The 27737-nt window shown below is 31.8% G+C and overlaps 2 protein-coding genes and 1 long non-coding RNA gene across 3 annotated transcripts; all 3 read right to left on the bottom strand.

The window, feature by feature from the left end:
- Positions 1-24: 24 nt before the first annotated feature.
- LOC108862568 (probable leucine-rich repeat receptor-like serine/threonine-protein kinase At3g14840) lies at positions 25-9317 on the bottom strand. Its single transcript, XM_018636742.2, has 24 exons — positions 9094-9317; positions 8861-9014; positions 4861-4932; positions 4682-4750; positions 4526-4597; positions 4345-4416; positions 4189-4260; positions 4027-4098; positions 3858-3929; positions 3687-3758; positions 3522-3593; positions 3362-3433; positions 3198-3263; positions 3036-3098; positions 2917-2958; positions 2693-2733; positions 2246-2619; positions 1984-2179; positions 1734-1892; positions 1538-1656; positions 1173-1383; positions 856-1093; positions 634-784; positions 25-572 (listed from the first exon to the last, which is right to left on the bottom strand). The coding sequence occupies exons 1-24, from the start codon at positions 9182-9184 to the stop codon at positions 156-158; spliced, it is 3039 nt and encodes a 1012-aa protein (XP_018492244.1). The 5' UTR covers positions 9185-9317; the 3' UTR covers positions 25-155.
- LOC130494813 (uncharacterized) lies at positions 6377-8854 on the bottom strand. The gene is made up of 2 exons (XR_008934252.1): positions 6732-8854; positions 6377-6649 (listed from the first exon to the last, which is right to left on the bottom strand). It is a non-coding gene; the product is annotated as an uncharacterized LOC130494813 (long non-coding RNA).
- A 5563-nt stretch (positions 9318-14880) lies between the features above and the next one.
- On the bottom strand, positions 14881-25754 carry LOC108862571 (probable leucine-rich repeat receptor-like serine/threonine-protein kinase At3g14840). The gene is made up of 24 exons (XM_057011268.1): positions 25534-25754; positions 25268-25442; positions 22896-22967; positions 22722-22790; positions 22564-22635; positions 22371-22442; positions 22213-22284; positions 22056-22127; positions 19984-20055; positions 19812-19883; positions 19663-19734; positions 18988-19059; positions 18693-18758; positions 18544-18606; positions 18434-18475; positions 17788-17828; positions 17329-17702; positions 16798-16993; positions 16536-16703; positions 16334-16452; positions 16044-16254; positions 15732-15969; positions 15507-15657; positions 14881-15412 (listed from the first exon to the last, which is right to left on the bottom strand). Exons 1-24 carry the CDS (start codon positions 25622-25624, stop codon positions 15035-15037), a joined length of 3030 nt encoding a protein of 1009 aa, XP_056867248.1. The 5' UTR covers positions 25625-25754; the 3' UTR covers positions 14881-15034.
- Between the last annotated feature and the right edge of the window lie 1983 nt (positions 25755-27737).

The following is a 27737-nucleotide window of genomic DNA, read 5'->3' as shown; positions in this document are numbered from 1 at the left end:
TCTCATATTATGCTTCAAGAAACATAACCTTCTAATTGTCTTAAATACAAATTTATCAAAATTCAAAAGTAATTTTTACAAAAAGGAAAACAAAAAGGAAACACGCAATTACTTGCTTCATAATGTTTTTTTTTTTCTTGGAACATAATGCATAACTAAACGGCCCTAGAGTTCCAATAAGCAGAATCCACCTTAAGAGGGTAAAGATCGCTGGGGTTGGCCGTGGACGTAGAAGACGACGTGAATGGTCCGTCGGTGCTGAAAGTATGATCCAACATATTCATCTCCTCTTCATTTATCATCGCGTAATGCTTCTTCATCGCCCTCATGCTCTCTTCGTCTTTCTCGTTTCCTTTGTTGAAGGAAGCTTCAAGAAGCTTGTCAACATTCACCGTGGAACTTCCTTCAAGTATGCTCACCACCGTAGACATCGACGGTCTTTCCGACGAAACTTGACTAGTGCAGAGGATCCCTATCTGGATCATGGTCATTGCTTCTTCTTTGTTGTAATCTGTTCCAAGCCTCGGGTCTACTACTTCCATCAGGTTGTTTTGCTCCCTTAGAACGTGTACCTTTGCAAATATATTGAGGATTCAGAGTCATCTTTTTGTTTCAGAAAAGATAATAACTTACCCAGTCAAGAAGATTGAAAGTCTCGACTCTGGAACGTGTAATCGTGTTGCTTCTTCCATGAACGATTTCTAGGGCCACAACTCCAAAACTATAGACGTCTGCTTTATCAGTCAAATGACCTTTCATGGCGTATTCTGGAGCCATGTATCCGCTGCATAAACAAGTTTGTTTTGGTTATAAAAAATCTACATATATAGAGCTTAAACTTCTTGTTTAACTCACTATGTTCCTGCGACTCGTGTGCTGATGTGTGTGTTTTCTTCTTCATCAAGCTTAGCTAGACCGAAATCAGAAATCTTTGCGTTGAGTTCCTTATCCAGCAAAACATTAGTGGCTTTGATGTCTCGGTGTACAATCTTGAGTCTTGATTCCTCATGAAGATAAGCTAGACCTCTTGCTATTCCAACGCAAATCTTCTGCCTAGTTGGCCAATCTAGCCTTATTTGAGTCTCTTGAGGACCTTTACGAAACAAAATAAATATTGTTAGTTTTTACTGACTAACATAGTGTTTTAATGCTTTCAGAAAGTGTGCACTAACCGAAAAGTGCTTGAGCGAGACTGTTGTTTTCTAAGTACTCGTAAACTAACAAAAGCTGGTCACCTTCGACGCAACATCCATATAGTTTAACCAAATGTGGATGTTGTAGGGCAGAAATCATAGCAATCTCGTTCAAGAACTCTCGGTTCCCTTGTTTTGATTTCGATGATAGCTGCTTTACAGCCATTACGGTTCCATCTGTCAATGTTCCCTGGATTCATACGATAGACAAAACCTTTAGACAACTACTCTCTCCGGAAATGGCAAAAAAGTTTATTTAAAAAGATAGGTACTTATGTGTTCAGTACATTTTATATGAACACCGTGGCCTCATAACAAAAAGTCAATTACATTATGATGCTAACCTTGTATACAGGACCAAAGCCACCTTCTCCGATCTTGTTTGCTGGATCAAAGTTTTTTGTAGCAACTTTGATTTGCCTCAACGAGAAGGAAGTTATCTGGAAATCCAAGTTCTTGAAATCTGTAAGTGAAAAGAATAAGAAGAAACATATTAAGTTTAGGAGTTTTAACTCAAATTCAATAATTATTGCTAACTACCTTTTTCCATCTGACTCTTGGGTCTTAAGCAACCTCTCCACCATAAGATACCACCGATTAAAAGCACAAGAAACACCGTCGAAGCAACTACAGTACCAACCAACATGGCAATAGAGTTTCCACCACTTCCAGTGCCAGCTTCCTTAGGTGGAATGAAATCTACAACAAGATCATTAAAGATAAAAGTCAACAAAATAAATAAATAAGTATGATCTCTATGTCAGATAGTTTCAAGTTTAGCAAAGTTTACTTGGATCTACAGATACAGCTGATATGAGAGCCCCATATACACCTCTTGTAGGAAGCCCTTGAGTTCCTTTGCCAGCCCAGAACAATCTTATTTCAAGTTTCCCATCTGTAATCATAACCGGGAAACTCTTAACCACAGCTCTTCCGACACCTTTTGCCTCATCTACTATATTGAAATCCTTAAGCTCAAGCTTTCCCTGCACATTGATTTAAATCATTTCAATCTTTTAAAACATTTTTTAGAAAAGTTTTAAGTAAGTTACCTGAACGTATACGTCAAAGAATCGTCTCCCCAGACTGCTAAATGTTTGGTTGCCAGTGAACATAATTTCAGCAAAGTGGAGACTAACATTGTAGTTTCCTTGTCCAAGACAAAATGCGTAGTAAGTGAGGGAAATGGCAGAGAGACGTGCATGTGTATAAAGACTAGGATCTGCTATCGTAAGCTCTGACTTATTTTCCCATAAGGTTTCTCCTTGGGGAGACCGCTCATCATCCAAGAAGAACCCCGTGTTGCTAGAAACCCAACCGTTTCTACTGTCGTAGAAGGTTGGTCTATTCGATGTATCAGCATCATATTTAGTGCCATTGAATGTAAGTTCAGTACCACCACAGTTTATATGAAGTCCATACAAAGCTTAAGAAATAACAAAAGTTAAATCAGATGCGTTGCTAGATTTTCAGCGATATGGTTTTGAGCAAAGACTTACTTTTGGGACATTTATAACTACTCAGACAGGAAACGTTTGAGCTGTAGAAAAACATAACAAAATAACAACAATATTCTAGTCAGTGTTAGAGAGAAGTAGCCATAGTCTTCGGTAAGAAAGATGAACTGAGTGTTGGTCTGACTGCTTTAAGTATGGTATAATATTTCCGTGATGTTAATGAGCAGGACGATTTTAAAACTTATGAGAAGAAAAGAAAGGCTTACTGGTTATTTTCCACTAAAGGGCTTGTGCTTGAAAACATATTCCTGTGAATGAAAAGAACCAAGAAAATGTAAGATATATATTGATATTTTAAGTTATGAATTTTTATTGTTCTTCTTACACAGTATTCTTATGACATTCTGTGGTTCTTAGATCATTGGTAAAGTCATTGTAAGTAAGATCACTGCAACATAAATTACCAAACAAAATGTTATTTGTGTCGCTACAAAAGATTGTCTTATATATATATATATATATATATATATCGTTGAAGAAAACTCACATCTTATCTCCTTTGTCTGCCATCCAACGTGGCACTTCTCCACTTAACATGTTACTTGTAAAATATCTTGAAGATTACAAAATAAAGTTCAACTGATCATTTAACTTTCATCCATAGATAGATTTTTTTAAAAAAAAGAAGAAGAGAGGAGCAGAGAGTCATACATGTTTTCTACGTCGAAAAGAGTTATATATGCTTCTGGAATGGGTCCACTTAGCTTATTAAAGCTAAGATCTCTGTAAAATGAGTCTCTCAATGTCATCTTGACTTTCTTTTCCTTTTCATATTTATTATGCTGGGCAAAGAATAAAGGAGTTTACTTACAAGAGTGTTAATGATGTGATCGGTCCAAGATACGCTGGTAACTCTCCTGTAAGATTGCAGTTCCTAAGAATCCTGTAAAGGACAGCGAGTGGAAGTAGAAGTTAAGCTCAAATAAAGTGGAAAGAAACTATTACTGAATTTGTTTAGTCTTAGACTCAAACTAACAATGTCTTCAACGATATCATGTTTTGTAGTGGCGGAATTGGAGACTCTGGTCCGCTCAGGTCACTGATCCTCCTACAAAACAAAATTAAGAAAAGAAACATTAAGTACTATTGTAATGAATCTACTAAAGGTGACAACAATGAATCACACAGGCAAAGTTGGTGTACTTACAAGTCTGTTAACTTAGTAAGAGAACCAATGGTACTAGGAATTGGTCCGACTAAACCACTTGCTTGAATAACCCTGTTGCATGCAACAAAACAACATTTCACTCTTTTGTAAGTCACCAACACCCATACAAGAAACGAAAGAATCTGATTACGCTAAAAGTACTGCTTACAATTTTCCAAGTTCTGTCCAGTTCTGGATCAAATCTGGTATAGTTCCAGTGAACCGGTTGTCACTTATACGGCTACAAATCAAGAGAATTATATATGTTAATATTCATATATATATATATATATATATACACGAAATAGAAGAATATTAGACTAAGTCTTACAAATCAGTCAATGTTGTAAGTTTGGAGAATGTACTTGGGATGTCACCACTCAAGTTGTTCGAGCTAAGAAGCCTACAAAGATAAACATAGCCTCAACACTAGTAAATTCTCTGAAAGTTTTGTAGATTGTAAAAGAACTTGGACAATGATTCTTACAGTCTTTGAATTTTTGGTAGATTCCCGAGCTCTGGAGGTAATTTACCTGAAATCTGGTTGAATTCCAAGAGTCTAAAAACACAAATGTTCCATAAAACAAATCAAGACATTGTACCGAAGTATGAATTATCTGAGACATTTACATTTTTAAAGAGAAAGTCGATCAAAGAAGTGTACTCACAAGGTCGTAAGGTTTGTGATGTTTCCAATCTCTTTGGGGATTGGACCAGTTATTCGGTTTCCAAGTAAGGAACTGCATTTCATCATCCAACAAATCAATCTACACATTCATGCAGATGTAAAGAGTATATGGACAGAGACAAGCACATATACATACAGCGTTTCAAGTGGCAAGGCTCCCCATTCGGGAGGAATCGAACCATTGAGAAAGTTTCTAGACAGATCACTGCAAAGAGAAAGAAAAGAGTATCAGTTAAGTTAGTTAATGAAAAACACAAGTTGTGGCAGATATTGTAATAAAGGGAGTGCTCTAGGGATAGCATTTGCTATTCTTACATCTCCCGTAGAAATGGAAGTCCTGCAAACTCTTTAGGAAGAGATCCATTAAGGTCTTGTCCCTTGATAACTCTGTCCAAGATTTAAGGGGAAAAAGAAAGAAGAGCTTTCAGATACCGTTTGCAAAATAAAGGCCCATTTCTTTTTCGCCCACTACTATTCATAACGAAAGTTAAAATAAGTATAATTTTTAAATATTATAAACCCGTGCCTTTGAAAGTGTGGGATTTGTCTCTTTTGAAATTTGTGGTCAAATTTCTTTAATTATAAGATTATGTATTTTTATATAAGATAATCTAAACTATTTACAATTTTATTGATTTTTTATATATTTAAAATATACTTATATGTTGGACATGATATGAAAAGATGTATTTATGATCATAGAAATCATGAGATTAAAAATTTCAAAATTTTATTCTTAATAATTAAATGTAATTTATTTGTTATTAGTAAATTTTTAATAAATGTAACCTATAATCTTTAAAAAGAAATCATTTTAATGGATACTGAAAAATACATTTTATACAAATGGGTCTCGAGGGTAAAAAATGGGGTTTGCATTTATTAAATAAACATGGTTAAATTTGTTTCCAGGAAAAAAAGACAGAAGTAAAATTTTAAGGTTTCATGATATTTTTTCGAACTTCTCCGATGATTTCATTCACGGGATAAACCGAGATAAGATTCTGATAACGTAAGTTATATTATATTATATTTGTATATGAACATATTATATATATTTAACTGTAAGTTAAAATTTGTATTGTTATTTTTCATATAATACTAGTTTTAAATTACCATGATTCTAATCATATTATTTGTATAAGTCATATAACAACCAATTGTTTTTCAAATTGGAACATTAATCTGTATAAGCCTTATTTTTGTGATGTAGGAAAAATATATGGCTGCAGAAGTATATTCCTGCTATCTTTATTTTTATATTTAATTTTTATAGCTACAACTGATACATTACAACAAAAAAATCTACAAACTAAATTTTACAGCACTTTTAAAGTGTTGTTTGTACTCGTAATTTTAATTAGACGGAATGAATTTTTTTAGTTTTTGTATTGTTTATACCTCTTGATTTAATTAGTAGAGGTGAATATTAAATTATGTTAATTTTCCTTTTTCCAGAGAACGCTAATTATAGGTTGACCCATTTGTTTCTTCTTTTCTCCAACTATAAATGTTTAAAGAGAAATTAGCATCTATATACAAGCATAACAGCTTAATTTGCATAGATGGAACTTCTACTAGTGGCCTAGTGGTCAAGGTTTAAAGGTTTCTACACCCAAGTTTGGGGTTCGAATCTCAGGCGACGCAATTTCTACACCAGGAAGTCTGGGTTTCAATTCCCGGAGAAGACGAATTATGCAGAATATTGGAGACAAATTTTACAAGAGATCTTCAGCATGGCGCAAGGAATACCGTCAGGAATGGATCTCATAGAGCGGCTCAGGGTGATGCAGTCAGACATGAATTCTCATAAGGCAGGTAGAATGGTCAGTTGTAATATCGTCTATGTAATATTTCTCATTGTTTCTAATAGTATAATAAACCCGACAAAAACAAAAGATGGAACTTCTACTATTCACATTTAATAATGGCGAAACTGTCCCTACTCCTAACTAAAACCTGTAGCCCAATTAGTACACCAAAAGGAGAAAGTAAAAACAACCTTTTGTTTCTTTCTCACTCTCCATCTTCTCACGAACACCTTCGACTATGTCCAGACCTCTAGGTCGTACGCCGGAGCTCCGAGAAGCTCGGTCTCCCCTTCCTCCAAGGAAAAATCAAACGTCTCCCAGATGGTTGCGAAACAGAGCTCCAATTAATATACAAACAGTTCAAAGCCTCTGTACCTCGTCGGTTCTGACCCTTCTATCGGTTCCGACCCTTCTGTCGCCAAAGACCTTAGCAATAGAGCCATGTTCCTAGCTCACGTCACTCGTTTTTACCGCAAGAAGCTCGCGGAGTTTCCAGCTCAAATGACTGATTTGCTCCGTACCTCGTGCCTTCGCGATGCCCTCAGGGCTGAGGAACCATGTCCCAAACAAACCTCGTTTCATCTGCTCCTGCAGCCATCTTCATCGTCCCTGATCACGGCCGCAATTACTGTTTATCACACCATTTTCACCCTGACCGCGATGCTTTCTCTCACAACAACAACAGAATCCAGCAGTGAATAATCAGATTTAATTGCTACGAGATCTGAGGGCTCTTCTTGATTTTGTTTTCTTGATAAAGTTTGATTTTTGGGTTTTTTTTATTTTTTTTTGGATTCTGATATCGCCTTTTGTGTATAAGTTTCATATTTTCTTCTTCGTCTTTGTGTAATTAGAATCATAGGATGATGAGTGATTGCAAGGTAGATACTCCTTCTTTGTTTTTTTTTGTCTGTATGCTCTAGCTCCCTCGGTCAAGTACTTCATCTTTATTACACAAACCACTTTGCTTTTGGTACCAAATCCATATTTTTGTGGATAGAGCGCATCAGCCACTGCGTCTCAGTTGATTTGCAGCATACTAGACTAACAATAATAATGTACGGATAATAGTGATTTTTTATACTTTTAGCCGACCATCGATTGAAAGTTATTATACCTTTAGCCAACCATTGATAAAAAAATTCAGCCAACAATAATGATATCCGGATAAATTATATATCTGACTTAACTTATTTAAGTTTGATTTTATAACGATAATCGGCTACTGATAGAAAAATCCAACTAACAATACTAATATACAGATAATTATTAAATTTAGCCGATCACTAATATAATAACCAGTTAAATATGTAAATTTCCAGATAAATTAGAATATAGCCGTGTTAATTTACGAAAAATATAAATAATCGCATTTTAAACGTATTTAATTACATATAAACTATAGTACTTGTATTTTGTCCGAAATAAAATCAAGAAAAATGAATACCAAAACATATGTTAGCCGGCTAAACTAATTCATATGCTATAAATTATCTTTCTCTTTCTATAAGGGTGACAGTGTCATTTTACTCTTTTCTCTCTCTATAATTTTATTGTTTTTCCATCCTTGCAAATTTTCTTATTATTTACTATTTTCTATGCAAATGACTCGTGTTTAAATGGGTTCGAGTGTTTTTCCATTTTTTACTTTTCTTGTTTCAATGATTTTTAACTGGTCTCATCATGAATATCAGAATATTCTAGCATAAAATTATAATTATAATATTAAACTATTGGCAAAATTTTAAGAGGGATTTTGCTTTAGTAGTATAGATTTAGATGAAAAATAATATGTAAAAATGGCTTTTAATTTTGCTATATTTATATTCACTTTTTGATGTTTGTTAAAGTCTATTTCTCAAAGAAGTTTTGTTTAAAGAAATTTTGTTGGTCGAAATTTTAGTTCATAAAAAAGTTGTGTTTACAAAGTCATTACGAGTAAACTATAATAAATATTTTTTACGAAAATTCATATATATTTAGTATATTACTTTGTCCAAATTGTGTGATTATACAATGGTGTTTTACAATTATTTTTCCTAATTTATTTGTAATATAAATAACATTCAAGCATATAATTCACATATTAAATTTAATTCATTCAAAATATGACTAGTCTGGACCACTTATGTGGAGCCAGAATAACCATGTATAATTTCAAAAAATAATTTAATTCCTTCAATATTCAAAGTTTTTATTCAGTATTATTATTGGTTATGGAAAAATATGAACCATCTAAATATTTATAAATTTAGGTTTTTTTTTTTTGCAAATGAAAATTAGGTTTGTTTCTAATTGGTTTTTCTGTTTTAGTTTATATGCTTTGGAAAATGAGATCTCGTACTTCAAAAAGCCTTCTTTATATATTTTTGGGAGAAAATTCGAACATGTGGAATGTCAAAAATCTTTTATTTATGCTTGATATTAAACCTGATCATGGAAATGGAAATTTTATAAACAAAGATAAATTTTTTTTTAAAGGGAATAAAGAGAGAGGAACGCACATGTTGGTGACATGGCAAACGGAGGAGGTGCAGTCACAAGTAACATTGTAAGGAGTTCTCCATCCTCCTACGGTTGAAGTGAGGTCGCATGGATCCACACTGAAATCCCAGTTATTTTGGTGTAACCCCTTCGCTACGGCTCTTAAAACGTCCACTGCGACACAGAAAACTAAATCATTATACTACTGACAAGTGACGAATACATACGTACACACAGATTGACATATGTATACCTTCATCTTTGGCTAACTTTTTAGAGGAAGCGAAACCGGAGAGGATGAGAGAGACGAGTACGTAAATGAAGATAAGTCGAGTGAAAGACATTTTCTTCTTCTTTTTCTAAGACTGTTATTAATTTGTTTGTGTGAGATAAGAAAAGATGCGATGAGAGTGAAGTATAAGAAGAAGGGGTTTGTGTATGTGACGACGAATTGGTAAGACTAGACTTTTACGCACAAAGACATTTGAGAATTAAAAGAGAGAAGGTGAGAGCACAAGAAGATAAACAAGTCAACATTGTTATTTAACAGGATACAGGATAAGAATAAGCAAACCTGGCCAGACTGAGAAATACCAAGGGCCCCAAAGCATTAAAATAATTAATTGCTATTGCTTCTTGCTCTGTAGATATTATTTCTTGAAATTCCGGCAGACGTCTTAATTTAGGTAGAAAAAAAAACAACTATGAAAAAGGTTGTTTAGTTTTATTTTCTTTTGAGACAGACATATGAGCGAATATAACTAGTCCACGATTGATTTAAAAAAAAACATTTGGTAATGTAGTAGATATGCATTTTGGAGTTTCATAAGAAAAATGATATCCAGTAAAAATATATTAAGCTGGAGACATAATATATTTTATTGGAACTGGGAAATATTATTATGTAATATTATTTTCTTTTGTTTCTAAAGTTTAATAATTTGAATAAATATTGCAAATCATATGTACACTACAAGGAATTCAAGGATTAATGGGAGTAAGGAATACACGGACAAGTTTATCCCCTCTTCATTCGGAGGTAGAAACTTTATTTTGGGCAATGGAATGTATGAGGAATCTACGGCTCCAAATGGTGACCAAGGGAATGTGTGGAAATAGCTAATTCCTTAACATTCCTTACAATTTACACCATTTACAAGGAATATTTGTTACCTATAATTCCTTAACATTCCTTAAGATTTAAGGAATAAAAGACTACGATTATTCCTTATCAAATTAGGAGAGGAATGAATTTTCCTTTTATTTTATTCCTTTTTGTTCCTTTTTTTCCTATTCCTTTTATTCCTTTCGTGGTTACCAGTGAGAGCCCGTTAATATCAAATCACTTTTGCAACAGATTGTTCTCAATTGGTGAAGATGGTTTCAGAACCGAGAAAATTGCCGGCTTTCGCAAGTTATTTGGAAGATATCAAGATATTGAGAGAAAGTTTCACAAGTTCGGAGATCATTCATGTACCGGAGAATACAAGAGCGGATGGTCTTACACGCAGTGCTACACAGCAAAACTCTTTCGTCGTCCACATGGATACAGAGTTTCCAGTTTGGTATACAGAGTCTAGATGAGTTTGTGTTATTGATGTCAAAAAAAACTTGGAGTTGTAATTATGTTTTGGTTGGCTGTATTTTAGTGTTAGAGCCCAAAAAATATTATATCAGTTATTTATTTCTTTATTGAATTATTATATCAGTATACTAAAAATGATAAAAACATATACTTAATAAATTATAATGATTTTAAACATAGATTTTTTATAAATAAATTTTAGTCATTAAATTTCTTATAAAATTGAATGGAATTAAATATGTATATATAGAGAAAAAGAAGAAAAATAAAAGAACAAGGACTGACAAAAAATAAGAAAGGTCAGAAAACAATTTCTAGAAAAGTCATTTCAAAACATATTCAAAAACAATATTAATAGTTTTGGTGAGGTCAGCTGATCGTGACGATGGCTAGGGGTGGAAAAAATATCCCTGAAATTTGATTTGATCCATTATTTGTTCCGATTTGATTCGAAAAATCCGAATATTTGTTTATGAATCGAAATAAATACTTAAATTCAATATCCGTCAAATAAGGAGCAATCACAAATACTTATTTAAAAAAAATATTCGATCTGATCCGTAATGTACATATGCATATACATGTATATAAAATTATATATAATTTAAATTTCTATATAGATTTTTAGTTATTTTATCTACTAAATTAATTATTTGGTCACCAAACTTTTTAGAAGAATGTAGTTTTGAAATAATTTGTAATGAAATATTTTTTTTTACTGGACGAATGAATCGAATTGTATATCCGGTAAAATATACTAATTTTCTGGATATCCGGAAGATTACGAATCGGATCGGATCAAAAAGTCGATTATTCATACGAAACATATCAGATCACGAATATTCTTAAAACTCTGGATATCTGTTGTTCTGTGTCCACCCTTGGCTCCACTCCTGTAGACCGTGACCACTGACTAGTATTGTTATTATCCCAAAACTGAAATATGTGAACCAAAGTTCAACACTTCAACCATTACTTAAGAATATTAAAAGAAAAGAAAAATGTTGAACTATCGCTTCCATAGTTATTCTCCTGAGCTTTGCTGTTTGGGCCTTCGGGTTTGTATATTTGGACTTTGGCCTGGTTTAATATAATTCAATCTGGAAAAAAGAAACTATCGTTTCTATAGTTCAAATAAATGCATTACTTTTTACGGTAAAATTTTAATTTATGTATATACTTGCGGTATTCCGGCGTTACGCGCCGGGTTCGTGTGTTTTATTTTTATTGAATTTTAAATTAAGTTTATGGTTTTAGTTAATAAAATATTTTCAAATATATGAAGATGCAAATATGTTGAAAAGAATGAAAAATTTCTGATATATTTGATAGTTGTTAGCGAGCGTAATATATCACTTTGTTTTAAAATTGGTTAGGTGAAAGAAGAATCTCATAAATAGTTTTCACTGATCGATTCAATAAATCATCCTAATTACGTGAAAGAATCTAACTACCTATATAGTTTTTATTTGAAATATTTAATTTTATCCAAATTACCAGATATTTAATATGAAAACTAAAATAATCTATTTTTTATCTGAATTATCCAAAATTAACCAAACATCAGAACCAAGCCGGAACCGAACTGGAACAAATATAATCAGTTTACAAAAAAACAAAAAATAATCAGAATAATTAGTTAGATAATTGAACAGTTTCTATATTTCTATAAACTGAATGTCTACTTATATTGTGCGGCTGGTGCTGTTGTGGAAGTTGTGTACATGTGATTGAGGACGAGTGTGTGGGGTAAGGAAGTTACATGTGGCCAAGTTATGGGATGTTGTAGCATGGAAGTCTGTGAGTGTCAGTGACCAATTATTGTTGTTTATTTGTGTTTGTAATATTTGACTCTCGGACGTGGAAACATTATGTGTGTTGTCTTCCGTTCATGGTAGTCCAGACCTGTTATTATTGATGATATAATTTCTCCAGATACAGCCTAGGTTTTCTTTTTCTAATCACATAGAGTGTTGGTTGTAATGGTTGTGTTTTGTTTTTGATGTGATCAAATAATAGTGATTGTAAAAGCTCTGGAGCCTATGTTTTAATTACCAAGTTAAAGAGAAAAGTGTAGATATTACGGAAGAGTTCATTCTCTTTAAATATACAATTAACATGCATCTTTGACTACTGTTGGTTGGCCTACATCTCTCTTCCTTAAAGCCTTGATATTTTTAGACATATCCCTTGAGTCACTCCAGAAAGAGCAACATATAGTTGTTCATGACTGAATACACTCCTAGGTGGATTAAGTATGACTTCTTTGAGAATTTGACCTCGTCTTGTATTCATTGTCATTGAGGTATTGTGGCCCTGCTTCTCCTCGTCTACGTACCAGTCACCAATCCCTTTCTCACCTTTTGCTGTTAAATAAGCAGGTCCTATCCCGTAGCTGCATAATAAAAACACAACGATTTCCAGTGTAAGAAAACATGGTGGCTAAGGAGGCAAAATGAAAATATAAGAAGAATAGGCAAGAAGCTACAAATTTTGTGTAGTGAAATAAGCAAATAATAGAGAGCAAAAGTACGAATACTATAAAACCATTGGATGTTATTTTTACAGCTCTTGCTTTTGAATATGTGGGTCTGCAACATAAATGCACATAACTCTCTCTTAGTCTGTCTAACTGTCCATGCCTTCAGAATCAAGTAGGGTTAAGGGAAAAACATAGAATCTTTAACTGTTTCTGAAGTAGATGAGAGTGTGTAACTCTACCAAGCTCGACTTGCCATCTGCACATTCCTGTGAATTAGAATACGAAAAGTCTGGTTATAAAAGGAAAATGATCATACGACAGTTGAAGAGTAGTGATTTTTCCTAGTCGATGAGGTAGATATGACAAGACAAGAGCTTAAGTTCCAAACCAAATCAGGATGCTGCAAAATGTCGAAAGTTAACAATTTTGTCTGGAATTTAGAGATGCTGGAAAATAATAAGCCTTGCTATCAGAAACATAACACACAGCAAGTAACATGTGTACAAAGACATCTAGAACCAGATAAAGAAGTTAAGTTATATAGGATTTAACAGTCAAAAACAAAAGGAAAGAAAGAACAATATCTCACTTACCAGCATATAACCATATGAAGATATTCTGGAGGACAAAGATCCCCCGCTACAGAAGTACACAGTCTGAATAGTAATAAATTTAAATGGTTAGAGATGTTGATATACTGTTAAAGTCACCAACAATTTAACAATTGAAGCATCATGGAAGTGTTCTCCAGCATCAAAAGTGATAAATCTTAACGAATTAATTGGAATAAGAAACCAGCGAACCTTCCCATCAATGAGAAGCATATCAAAATCAATTACCTCGCCCCCTTTCAATACTTTTCAGGTCTCCTAAAATGGAAGGAGTATGATCCGAACAATCTGTCTGCATCGGCCTATATTGAACTCTGAAAAATGAATTGAGAAGTCACCATGATCGAGAGGTTTCTGTGAGATAGAACACGCAATCTGATTTGGAGAAGTCGCCATGAACGAACTCGTTTGAGCTTTCCTCCTTTCGTGACGTTGGGTGCTTTCCAGAAACGCAGGAGACGCATCATAACAGTATGGTCAGATTTCAAATCGGAAAGAATGATCTTGGATGACAAATCGAATACAATGACGCGCGTGGAGTTGACTCAAAGAGAACGACGCCGAGAGTAGACGCAACGCGTGATACCCACAATCCACTGTGGTTGGGACATGTGTCCCCATTTGCCCCTCTCACAAAGATGTCGTGGATAGCCTGAGAAAGCAGATTTCCCAACTTTATTGTATTAGATTGGTATATGTTGATTCATTTGTCTAATTATTATTATTATAATACATTTTGTTTTTAAGTCATCCCTCTAAACAGAACTATCTGGTTAATTAAATGTATTTAAGTTAAAGTAGTTGAAAAATGCTTTATTATCCGAAAGTAATTTTGATATGGTACTGTAAATGAAGTCAAAACAAGGGAAAAAATTGTGTAGTGATTATATAATATTAAACAAGAATTCTAAGGTTTCTAAAGACTAATATATGGATCGTCGGTGAGCTACAAGTGATATCAGATCACAGTAGACTGCTGTCCCGATCCTGGTGCTTCTTGTGTGCAACAAAAATGATGTACTCTATAAAATGAGAGTGATTGTAATATTCCGATTTATTGTATATAAAGTAGCTTAAATGAGATTATATTCTGAAAAGTAAAAGTCCAGTCATACATCAAATGCAAGGGGATAAGACAAAAAAATGTTAACAGAAGTAATTGTCCAACTCGTATCGTATCACTTCATGTAAATTGTTTTTGACCTTTTGATCCTCTTAAGCAAAAATATCTCTTTTATTATGTTTTTCGTAACAAACACCTATTCAGCTTTCTATCCAAAACTGTCAGCGAATCGATTGCCAAACCGGTGTTATGGATCGGACATGAATAAAAGGAGACAGCATAAGAAACAATATGTAATTGTCTTATATAAAATGTACTTATAACCCAGAATTACAAAAAAGGAAAACATACAATTTTTTGTTGTCGGCAAACATGAGAGATAATTATTTGTTCTGTAATTATTATAATTTTGTTTTGCAAAATCATAATAAATAACTAAACTCTAGAGTTCCATTAAGCAGCATCAAGCTTAAGAGGGTAAAGATCGCTGGCGTTGGCCTTGGCCGAGGACGTAGAAGACGACGTGAATGTTCCGTCGGTGCTGCTATTCTGATCCGTCAACGCGTAATGCTTCTTCATTGCCCTCATGCTCTCTTCGTCTTTCTCGTTGACTCTGTTTAACGAAGCTTCAAGAAGCTTTCCAACATCCAATGTGGAGTCTCCTTCGAGCATACTCACCACCGTCGACATTGGCGGTCTTTCCGAGGGAACCTTACTGGTGCAGAGGACCCCTATCTGGATCATAGTCATTGCTTCTTCTCTGTTGTAATCTGTTCCAAGCCTCGGGTCAACTACTTCCATCAGTTTGTCTTGCTCCCTTAGAACGTGTACCTTTGGAAAAATATTATCATTGAGAGAGTCATGAATTTTGCTTCAGAAATGTGTTTAGGGTTTTAGGTTTTAGAGGTGAAAAGATAAAACTTACCCAGTCAAGAAGGTTGAAAGTATCAACTATGGTACGTCTGATTGTGTTGCTTCTTCCATGAACGATTTCTAAAGCAACGACGCCGAAACTGTAGACATCTGCTTTATCTGTCAAATGACCTCTCATGGCGTATTCTGGAGCCATGTATCCGCTGCATAAACAAGCTCTTGCTTTGGTTATAAAGTAAACAGAGCTTCTTTATCAGAGATTGATTGATTGACTCACTATGTTCCTGCTATTCGTGTGCTGATGTGTGTGTTTTCTTCTTCATCAAGCTTAGCAAGACCAAAATCCGAAATCTTTGGATTTAGTTCCTTGTCCAGCAAGATATTAGTGGCTTTGATGTCTCTGTGTACAATCTTGAGTCTTGATTCCTCATGAAGATAAGCTAGACCTCTTGCTATTCCAACGCAAATCTTCTGCCTAGTTGGCCAATCTAGTCTTATTTGAGTCTCTTGAGGACCTTAACAAAATAGTTATTGTTAGTTTTTACTGACTAACATAATGTTTTAATGCTTTTAGAAAGTGTGCACTAACCGAAAAGTGCTTGAGCGAGACTGTTGTTTTCTAAGTACTCATAAACTAACAAGAGTTGGTCACCTTCGACACAACATCCATATAGTTTAACCAAATGTGGATGCTGTAGAGCAAAAATCATAGCAATCTCGTTCAAGAACTCTCTGTTCCCTTGTTTTGATTTCGATGATAGCTGCTTCACCGCCATTACGGTTCCATCTGTCAACGTTCCCTGCATTCATACAATAGACAAACCTTTATCATCTTTCTTTTTTTTTCATACAAAAAGTCAATTACATTATGATGCTAACCTTGTGTACAGGACCGAAGCCACCTTCTCCGATCTTGTTTGCTGGATCAAAGTTGTCAGTAGCAACTTTAATTTGCCTCAACGAGAAGGAACTTATCTGGAAATCCAAGTTCTTGAAATCTGTAGGTGAAGAAGATACATCATTAAGTTTGAGAAGAAACAGAGACTTTTTAACTCAAAATCAATTAAGTATTGCTAACTACCTTTTTCCATCTGACTCTTGGGTCTTAAGCAACCTCTCCACCATAAGATACCGCCAATTAAGAGCACAAGAAACACCGTTGAAACGACTACAGCACCAACCACTGTGCCAATAGAGCTTCCACCACCATTTCCACTTCCAGTGCGAGCTTCCTTTTGTGGAAGGAAATCTACATCAATATTCAAAATGATATATAAAACACAAATAAACACCAAATAAATGTGATCTCTCTGTCAGATAGTTTCAAATTTAGCAAAGTTTACTCTGATTTACAGATATAGCCGATATGAGAGAACCATATACACCTCTCACAGGAACAACTTGAGTTCCTTTACTAGCCCAGAACAATCTTATCTCCAGTTTACCATTTCTAATCATGACCGGGAAACTCTTAACCACAGCTCTTCCAGCACCGTTGGCCTCATCTACTATATTGAAATCCTTAACCGCAAGTTTTCCCTGCACATTACCACACACGAAACTAATTTAAGCATTACAATTTGTTGATTCTAGAAGTGGCTTAAATCTCAGTGCACCATGTCACATTCGTTGGACCTGACAAAATATGTTTAAATGATGTCTTTTAGGATTAGAAAACGTACCTTAATAAATAAGAATGTTTTAAAGAATTAAAAATCGATTTTTTAAGGGAGTATAAATACGGTCTGGTCTGTCGGGTTGTAAATTATTTATCTCAATCTGTTTTGTCTGTGTTCTTGTTTACTCCGTTCTTGATTCATGTTTGTTCAGAACTCACAATGTTTTCAATCATTTTTAGAGGTATAAGTAATTACCTGAACATATATGTCAAAGAACCGTCTGCCCAAACTGCTAAATGTTTGGTCACCATTGAACATAATTTCAGCAAAGTGGAGATCAACAGTATAGTTTCCTTCTCCAAGACAAAATGCGTAGTATATGAGCGAAAGGGCAGAGAGACGGGCATGTGTGTAAAGACTAGGATCTGCTATCTTAAGTTCTGACGTATTTGCCCATAAGGTTACTCCTTTGAAAGACCGATCATCATCCACGAAGTTCCCGGTGTTGCTAGAAACCCAACCGTTTCTACTGTCGTAGAAGACTGCTCCATCCGATGTATCAGCATCATACTTAGTCCCATTGATTGTAAGTTCAGTGCCACCACAGTTTATATGAAGGCCATAGAAAGCTAAGAAACAAGTATTAACAACAAAAGATAAATCAGATGTGCTGCTAGATTTTTCTGTAAAGTATATATAGCTTCATATACTTACTTTTGGGACATATATAGCTGCTCAGACAAGAAACGTTTGAGCTAGCAAAACACAAAAACATAATATCAATAGTGTTAGTTTACCTAAGACATCTCCAATCTATAACACTATTTTAGTGTCAAACCATAGTATTTTAGTTTAGTTTCAACACTAAACAAAATTTATTTTCCAACCACATCACCAAATTTCATGCTAAAAATTATTTTTATGTTATTATATTATATTATAACTTTATTATTATTTAATATTTAAAATATGAATATTAATCATTATATAATGATATTGCAGAACAATACATTACAAGAAAAATATTTGTTAGACAAAATATTTGATATTTAAATAAATTACTAATAATATAGTATAAATAAATTTATTATTTTATATGTATATATTTTTATTTGTTTTTATTCGTATACTTTATTATTTTACTATTTATTTGTATATTTTATTAATAAAAATATGTGAACGGTGTTTAATACGGTGAATAGTTTCACAAGAATTTTGTTAGCCATAAAAGTATTACACTAAAATAATGTGACATTTAGTGTTGGGTAGAAGAGGTTATTGTGTAAAATAGCACTAAAATAAAATTTAAGTATTGAGTTGGAGATGAATTCAAAATTTATGAGAAGAAAAAAAGACTTACTAGGTATATGCCACCAAAGGGTTTGTGCTTGAAAACATATTCCTGTGAATTAAAGATAAGATTTATTGTCTTTACAAGGCACAAAATAATTGAATTTTTATGGTTCTTACACAGCATTCTTCTGACATTCTGCGGTTCTTAGATTATTGGGAAAGTTATTGTAATTAAGATCACTGTGATATAAATAACCAAATAAAATGTTATTGGGGTGTGTCACTACAAAGAGTTGTGTTATATAAATATCGTGAAGAAAACTCACATCATATCTCCAACGTCTACCATCCAAATTGGTACTTCCCCATTTAACATGTTACTTGTAAAATATCTGGAAGATTAGAAAACAAAGTTCAACGCATTTAGCTTTCATCCACCGATAAATTTTAACAAAAACAAGAAGAGCAGAGAGTCGTCGGGTCGTTCGTAGTCAATTGGTTACTGAGCTCTGCCTTCGGGCCCTGACGTGAGGGGTTCGACCCCTCCTTATCTCAGTTTGAGGATTAAAGGTCTAAAGTGACCAAATTGACAAAAAAAAAAAGAAGAGCAGAGAGTCATACATGTTATCTGCGTCGGAAAGAGCGCTATATTCTACTGGAATTGGCCCGCTTAGTTTATTAAAGCTAAGATCTCTGCGAAATAAGTTTCACAATGTCAGCTTGGATTAATCTTTTCACATTTTACGCTTGTTACTGTAGTGAACACTGAGTTTTAAAAGCTGAAAAGGAAAATTCCTTAAACTGTCTATATACCAATTGTGAAATATTACATGAAAGTACGTAGTACAAGAACTGTTATAGGAAGCGAAATTGTGTAGCTAATCTGAAGATTGGAATTAGAACGGGCCAATAACTGAATGGAAATTTATCAAGAGAAATTTTCCAAAAGGCTTTAAAATTTTTTAGAAATTTTCGTAGGAAAAAAAAAACAAAAACCTAAGGTTGATCACGAAACCTTAAACATAAAGGTTTTAGGGTTCAATATAGTGGAAACAAAACATAAGGGCTAAAGGGGTAGGTATTCTTGAGTTGTGTAGAAATCTTTGAAACGTGTCATGCTAGTGTTTATGTAAATAACTTAAAAAGGAGACACTAATACATTTTTTCTTTGTTAAAAGAAACCTTCATTATTATTCTGCTCACATTAAAGAAATATAGTAGTTGTAAGTCTTACTCTCTATATCAGATTCATCTTGCCCTTTCAACAATGTCCAATGAAGAAAAGAGTTTACTTACAATAGTTTTAAAGTTATGAGCAGTCCAAGATACGCAGGTAACTCTCCTGTAAGGTTGCAATTCCTAAGAATCCTGACAAACAACGGAGTTAAGCACGCAGGTGGGAAGAAACTATTACTAATTTTGTTCAATCTTATACTCAAACTCACAATGTCTTTATCGATGTCATGTTTTGTAGTGGCGGAAATGGAGATCCTGGTCCGCCCAATTCACTGATTCTCCTACGAAAATATTGAAAAAGAAACAATAATTATCTTTAATAGTGAATCAACTAAAGATGACAACAAGGAATCACATACACAAATTAAGTCGTGTACTTACAAGTTTCGTAACTTCTTGAGAGAACTTATGGTATTAGGAATCGGTCCGACAAAACCACTTGCTTGAATGGCTCTGTAGCATGCAACAAACCAACATTCCACTCCTTTATAAGTCATCAATACCGATATGAGAAATGACAATGATGCAGCGAAAATACATTTAATATTCTCGGTTATGTATATCTAAATAACTATATTATTTATTTTAATAGTTATCTTGATTTGTTAGAACTATTTTAAATAGTTTTAATAGTTTTAAAGTTATTTGTTTTCATATAACTATGTTCTTTATGCATATAGTTGTATTTAGTTACCAACGTTAAGTTGGCTTAATGGTAAAGGAGTTGTGGCTGTAACTTCCGCCACATCAATGAGAAAACCTTTGTTTCCGGTAGATATTTGGATCTCAATGCATCTATGAATGATTTCACTTTCAAATATTTCAGACTGAATAAGATTTTTTTGCATCTATCTAGCGTCTGTATATCAGTTAGTATTGGAGGTAATGTTCTTTAAATTCTTAACAAAGACTGATAATGAATGTCATTTTGATTGGTAATTGCTATACTTTTGAGGACAATTTTTTTGTCGAAAAAAATACGTTAAGATCTATCGAGAAATTTACGGTGATCCGATCTATGATATATATATATATATATATATATATATATATAAAGAAAGTTCTTATGAGAATCAACATAAATCGGATCAGAAAGTTCAACACAAAGTTTACGGCTCAGAAAATTCTTATGAGAATCTGAACCGTGTAAACTTTGTGTGGAAAAAAATATATCAAGAGTTCAAATATAAACAAATCCTTACAAAAATCGTGGAAATTTATATGGTTTCTGTGACAAGAACGCAACTCAGAGATTCAAAGATGAATCATTCTTGGCCAACTAGATCTGATGCGGCGAAATATTTGAAATATTCAAAATATCTTTATTATTCTCAGTTATATATCTAGATAATTATTTTGTTTATTATAATAGTTATCTTAGTTAGTTAGAATATCTATACTATTAAAACAAAATCCATAATAGAATTCTGTACTTACCCTTTAGAATTACATGCCATTCCCTTTTTAGAATTTTTTAATTAATTTCTACAATTATAACGTCAACCAATAGGAAACAAGAGTTTTAAGACCAATCACAATCCATTCTTCTTTTATCATTCTCGATCGAACTCTCTCATTAACATAGCGAGGCCCAATTATTATTGTGTGTTTGAGTCAGAGTTTTGGATAGGTTTTTTTGGCAAACAATTGTGTTTTTTCTTTCAAAACACATTTTGGTTGTTAACTATTTGTAAACAGAAATATTTAATTGGTTATATAATGCTGAGTCACATATAAAATATTGTCAAATGTATTTTTATTATTAAAGTTATATCCAGGTTTATAACACTAAAATAATTTTAAAATAATAGAATAGTTTTAAATAGACCAATTATACTATTTTGATTCTCATATATATATATATATATATATATATATATATATATATATATATATATATATATTTTATAGAACTTAGATAAATTTAGGCAACTAACAATATTAAAATTATATGTGTTAATATATGTTATGTACGGATTATATACAGATCGTCTGGTCTACTTATTTGATAACAAGCTGAGTCAGGTATGAAAAACATTATTTGATACTCGAAAACATTGTAATAGATTAATTTGAAAATTATTTATTTCTAATAAAATAGATTATAGACCTATGCATATTTTATCAAAATCATCAACAGAAAATGTCCGCGCTTTGAAAACGTGGATTAAAATCTAGTTATCTTTAATAACTTTAACAGTTAGTAGAGTTATTTGGTTTTGTTTATAAGTATGCTCTTTATGTCTACAGTTCTGTTCAATTGTTCATTATTAAAAAGAAATTAAAGAGTTTTTGATAAACACTGAGAAAATATTTTTAATCCTTTTGGTAGATCTATGGATCTTAAGAATCTACAAATATATTGATTCTTAACTATTATTAGACTAATAATATTCTTTGCATCTATCTATCTGCCACTTACATTAGATGATTAAGCTGAAAGAATTGCTTACAGATTTTCAAGATATGTCCAATTCTGGATGAAATCTGGAATGGTACCGATGAACTGGTTGTCACTTATACGGCTACAAGTCAAAAGAATATATACAAAGTCAGAATTTACAGCAAGATATGCATTACAAAATAGAAGAAAAACAGATGAATACTTACAAATCAGTCAATGTTGTAAGTTTGGAGAATGTACTTGGGATGCCTCCGCTCAGATAGTTCGAGCTAAGAAAGCTACAAAAGATAAACGGAGCCCTAAACACAAGTAAATTATTTGCATGTTGTGTAGATTATGAATGAGCTTGGACAATGATTTTTACATTCTTTCAATGTTTGGTAAATTCCCGAGTTCTTGAGGTATTTTCCCTGAAATCTGGTTAAGTTCCAAGATACTAAAAACCCAAAATGTTCCACAAAACAAATCAAAAAGCTGAATCATTGTATTCACCAAAATAGGAGTTATCTGAAACATTTACATTTGTGGAGAGATAAGGACCGAGGAAGTCTACTCACAGGTTATTAAGGGTTGTAATGTTTCCAATCTCTTTTGGGATTGGACCACTTATCCGATTCCCAAGCAGTGAACTGCATTTCATCATCCAACAAACCAATCTACACACTGATACGCAGATGTAAAGTCTATATGAACAGATCTACAAATGTACACATACACGTTTACAAGTGGCAAAGCTCCCCATTCGGGAGGAATGGAACCGCTGAGATAGTTTCTAGACAGATCACTGCAAAGAGAAAAAAAGAGTGACACTTAAATTAGTTATAAAAAATACCGGTAGTTGCAGATTTTGTAATATAGGGAGTGTTCGAGGGACTATTCGGCTTCTTACATCTCCTCAAGAAAAGGAAGTCCTGCAAACTCTCTAGGAAGAGATCCTTGAAGGTTTTGTGTCTTTAGAACTCTGTCCAAGATTTACGAGAAGAAAGAAAGAAAAACTTTCAAAATACGGTTTGCAAAATGTTAAATTCAGGTTTATCATGAACTTCTAATTTAAAACCAATTGGTAATTAATGAACTAATCCTAATATTTTATATACTAGTTAATGTCCCTTAGAATTTATGGTGGAAAAAATAATATCCCTAATACCCCTTCTCGAGATGATGGTTCTTATCGACCAGAAGTCTCGGAACTTTAAGACAGTTTTACTCGGTCGAACGAGTTAATTACGACCTATAACCCGGTCGAAAATGATTAATATTAATTAATGGTTTAAAGTATTTAGGACATGAGCTCTGATACCATGTTAGATTCGGATTTCGTATATGCTTTCAACTTAGAATTAATTAGTAATTAGTGGATTTACTTTAAATCTTTATATTAGTTAATGTCATTTACAATTTTCTATGTAGGATACAATATCCTAATACGAAAATATAGGCTCATTATGTTTTTGGGCCAATTACATTCAGCAGGAAAGCTAAATAACCCTGTAGTTTTTAGATTCTGACGCGTCATTAGAGGCCAGGTCGGGCCTGCTTCGTAACTTGTCTACCTTCAAGCATCTAAACCACCTTTATAATTCTACTATCAAATGAAACATTTTAGTTTTTTTTTCCTAAGGTCTTTTTGTGACAAAAAACTTGAAAATAGTATATTTTGGAGAATCCATTAAACAATTTTGGCATTTTAAGTAAAGAAGAATATTTTTTTTATAAATTATAATTAATTTTATAGTTATTTCCATGAAAAGTAACTATATGTTTGGATAGAATAACATGTTTTTTAATACTCTAATAAGCATTCTAGTAATAATACATATCATAATTCATAGGATATTTATCATAATTCATATGTTACAATGTTTCTCAACTAGAATATAAATGATAAGTGTACTGAATCACGAGAAATATCCTACAATAATACTAAAAAGTATTTTTGCCACCAAATAGCCATCAAATGTCAAAATGACCACAAAAAAATTCATAAAGGAGGTAAAAAACATTTCTACTGTTGGTTAACCAAACTTAAAGCTTAGATCGATGAAGTCAGTTTAGGGTATGGATACTAGAGTTCAGAATTTAAGATTTATGCCTCTATGGCATAAACCTTAAAATAATATTTTCGAAAATATATACAGAAACAATATTCTAAAGACAAAATGTCAAAAAAACAAAAAAATTCAAATAAAAATCAAAAAATAATTAAAAAAATAATTAAAAAAAAAACTGAGAACGAAAATTTGAGTGGTTTTTTAAAATTAAAAATTTGATTTTTATTTTTAACATAGAGAATACGGTACAAATGTCTTTTATCACTTTAATGAAAATATATTGTGGAATTTTTTTCTTGTATGTTTTTTTATCATTAAAAAATTTAGGTCTTTTTGCAAAATTTGCCAATAGATAAATTTAAATTATTTCTTTAACTATTTGGGATTCAGTTTTTCGGTTATCATTGGTTTTTGTTTTTTTTTTGTTTTGTTCAAATATATTGAAAATGAAAATATCTAAACACACAAAAGAAAACACAAAAAGGAAAACAATCAAAAGACATATACCATACCCTTTGTGTGTTTTTTGGCCAAAAGAACACACACACACACAAAAGAAATTTATTTAAAAGATAAATAACAACCATTTATACTCTTACTCTATACAAAATATATATATATATATAAATAATAAAAATCTTTTCAATATTCTAAACTTTATTTTTCCATTTTTTTTAGAAATATATATTTTGAAATCTAAATTTTTTGAAATATTTTTAAAAGTTTAAATGTAAAACCGTTCTTAAAACTTCACTCTTAAAATTTAAATAGAAGTTCTGAATAGTTAATCCTATGAGTATAAATATCTTTTAACTCTTTAATAAATATATTTTGGTCATTTTGATCATTTTGATCATTTTTGTTATATTTGTGATAAAAAAATTTAGTATTATCATATACTCCTAAACAAACAGTTTGAATTATAAAATATGGTTTATTTTAGTTTGGATCCTTTTAAATTTTGATTTGAGTTGAGTCCAGATGATTTGAAACTGGCTAATATCTATTAAACATCAGGTCCAATTTATTCTGATTCGGTTTTGATTTTTGAATAGTTTTCGTAACTCAAAGAAAACTACCTAATAATTCTGGATATTCAGATAAAATATAGTAGTTAGGATAAAATATTATATAATTCGAAAGATTCATATAAATATATTTGGTAATTAGATTTATTTTGTGTAATAACAATTGTAATAAAGAAACGAACATGCTGGTGACGTGGCAAACGGAGGAAGAGCAGTTACAGGTAACGCCGTCTTCGAAGCCCTTGCCGGCGTTGGGATTTCTCCAACCTCCTACGGTCGAAGTGACATCGCATGGATCCACACTGAAATTCCACTTATTTTGTTGTAAGCCCTTCGCTACGGCTCTTAAAACGTCCACTGCGACAGAAAAAAACTAACATCATTATACCACTGACGAGTGACGAGTACATACGTAACGTAGACCAATGATTAATATACATATATATACCTTCATCTCTGGCTAACTTTTGAGGATAAACGAAGCTGGGGAAGATGAGAGAGATGAGTACGTAAATTGAAATGAGTCGACTTAACGACATTTCTTCTTGTTCTTTTTCAGACTGTTACTAATTTGTTTGTATGAGAGAAGAGAAGATGCGATTCGTGATGTATAAAAAGGGGTTTCTGCATGTGGGCTAGGAATGGAGAAGACTTGCACAATCTCTAATGTCTTCTTCTTCTTCTTCTTGTTATTATTATTATTATTATTATTTTCTTCAAAACCAACTTTCATTTCCCGATGAATGAATACATGATTTCAATCATAATAAACTTTGACCCAACATACAAACAACAAGATCTAGATTCCTAACGATAAAAATAATACAAACAATTTAGATCAAGCAGAACAACAAGTACATATTAAGCGGATCGTGCATGAAAGATGAAGATTAAGCAGATCATACAAGCATATCAAACAATTATTATAATTTAGAATGATAAAACAGTTCAAATAAAATAAAATATATATATTTAAATAATAAAAATTAAAATAAAATGTATCAAAACGCATAATATAAAATATAATACATAAACAACAATAAATATTGCACTAATATCATTTTATTGCAATTTTGAAAATCAAATTATGAAAACATTAAATTTTAATGATATATATATATATAGTATACATATTTAAATTATATAACTATATTTTTCATAATACATATTATAATTAAACACATATAATATAAATATAATAATTTAAAAAATATAAAATTAGATAACAAAAATAGAAGAGAAATACATGGTCAACCATAGTTTTTATATTGTTAAAGTTGTAACTAAAATATAATTAAAATATTGTATTTATTAAAATAGATAAATATATTCTAAAATTGATTATTTACATATCTCTCTTAAACTCTAGCAAATGTTAGCAGGTGAGATTTACAAGGAGACCTCCACCTTTAATATGTTCTGAATGACAAAAACGCCAATGACGATTTAAGTGCAGGAGAACTGCATTTGTCTTATCCTTTCATTCAAATACCTAGAGGTTTGAATGCAACGCAAAAAGAAAAAAAAAAAGCGAAAAAAGCAGAACCCGAAGTGATGCAGTTCTAACTATATTTATTGCCCATTCACCCATTAAAAAAAAAGAAAAAATATTTAAAAATTAATAAACTGTTTGCAAACCATTTTATGTGTTAAGAAAACTGTATTGCATGAAAGAAAGAAAAGAGGCCGAGCGAAAAACAGATGTTCAATGGGCAATTTATTTTATCTATAGATACTACACTACACACAACTTTATTTATATATTATCTATTAAAATTGATTAATATTTTAATATAAATTAGTTTAATAAATTTATGCATATACATTCAAATTTAACTGCATAAAATTATAAATGGTAAATGTTACTTATATTTACTTAATATCAATAAAATATCAAACATACTTTTTGTTCTTACAATAACATATATAAAATTGACAGTATTAGTGATACAGTTGAATCAAATGGTAAGAAGAACCCAAAATCAAATACAGATACAAAAATAAGAGCAAAACAAGAAAACTCTTTATAAAATATTTGTAATGGTTTTGAATTTTCATATAATTACAATTTCACTATACATAATAAAATGATGATATTTATTGATATACTAGGTGTTTTCCTGCACCATGTGCAGAAATAAAAGTTTTATAATATAATTTATTTTAAAATACAAATTTTATTAATTTTTTATTTTGTTAATTTTTGATTTTATTATTTGCTTACAATATATAATCTTAATTTAATCATATGTAAAACTTTAAGATTAAAAAAAATATTTTTATTCAATGTATATTTAGTAATATATATGTATATCTTTTTCTAAAATATATTCAATCAAATTTTGTAAATGTAAGAGAAAATTTTGTTAAGTGTATAATATCAAAACATAAAACTAAATAATTTTCTAAAATTTATGGATATTAAAAAATAAACTAATAGTATTGGATTAGAAAATTATATTTAAAAACTGTATAATTTTGAAGAATTGTTTTACTAATAATAATTATAAGATATAATTAAATTTTGAAAAATCCAAAATAATATTATATTTCTATTTATAACATTATATTATTTATTGCTAAATTAATGATGATCTATGAGTTATTACCATATTTTTAAATTTTACTAAAAATACAAATCAACAATAAATG

The sequence above is a fragment of the Raphanus sativus genome, chromosome 5 (assembly GCF_000801105.2).
Source record: "Raphanus sativus cultivar WK10039 chromosome 5, ASM80110v3, whole genome shotgun sequence".
NCBI classification, from domain to species: Eukaryota; Viridiplantae; Streptophyta; class Magnoliopsida; order Brassicales; family Brassicaceae; genus Raphanus; species Raphanus sativus.
This window is presented reverse-complemented; position numbering and strand designations above follow the sequence as displayed.

Excerpts from the sequence above, each read along its gene's own strand:
- LOC108862568 (XM_018636742.2), bottom strand. The coding sequence starts at position 9,184 with ATGTCTTTCACTCGACTTATCTTCATTTACGTACTCGTCTCTCTCATC. Across the intron at positions 3,759-3,857 it reads CTTACTAAGTTAACAGACTT|GAGGATCAGTGACCTGAGCG; the intron begins GTAAGTACACCA and ends TTTGTTTTGTAG. Across the intron at positions 2,620-2,692 it reads TAGTTATAAATGTCCCAAAA|CTTTGTATGGACTTCATATA; the intron begins GTAAGTCTTTGC and ends TTATTTCTTAAG.
- LOC108862571 (XM_057011268.1), bottom strand. The coding sequence starts at position 25,624 with ATGTCGTTAAGTCGACTCATTTCAATTTACGTACTCATCTCTCTCATC. Across the intron at positions 19,884-19,983 it reads CTCAAGAAGTTACGAAACTT|GAGAATCAGTGAATTGGGCG; the intron begins GTAAGTACACGA and ends ATATTTTCGTAG. Across the intron at positions 18,759-18,987 it reads CTTTCCGACGCAGATAACAT|ATATTTTACAAGTAACATGT; the intron begins GTATGACTCTCT and ends CTAATCTTCCAG.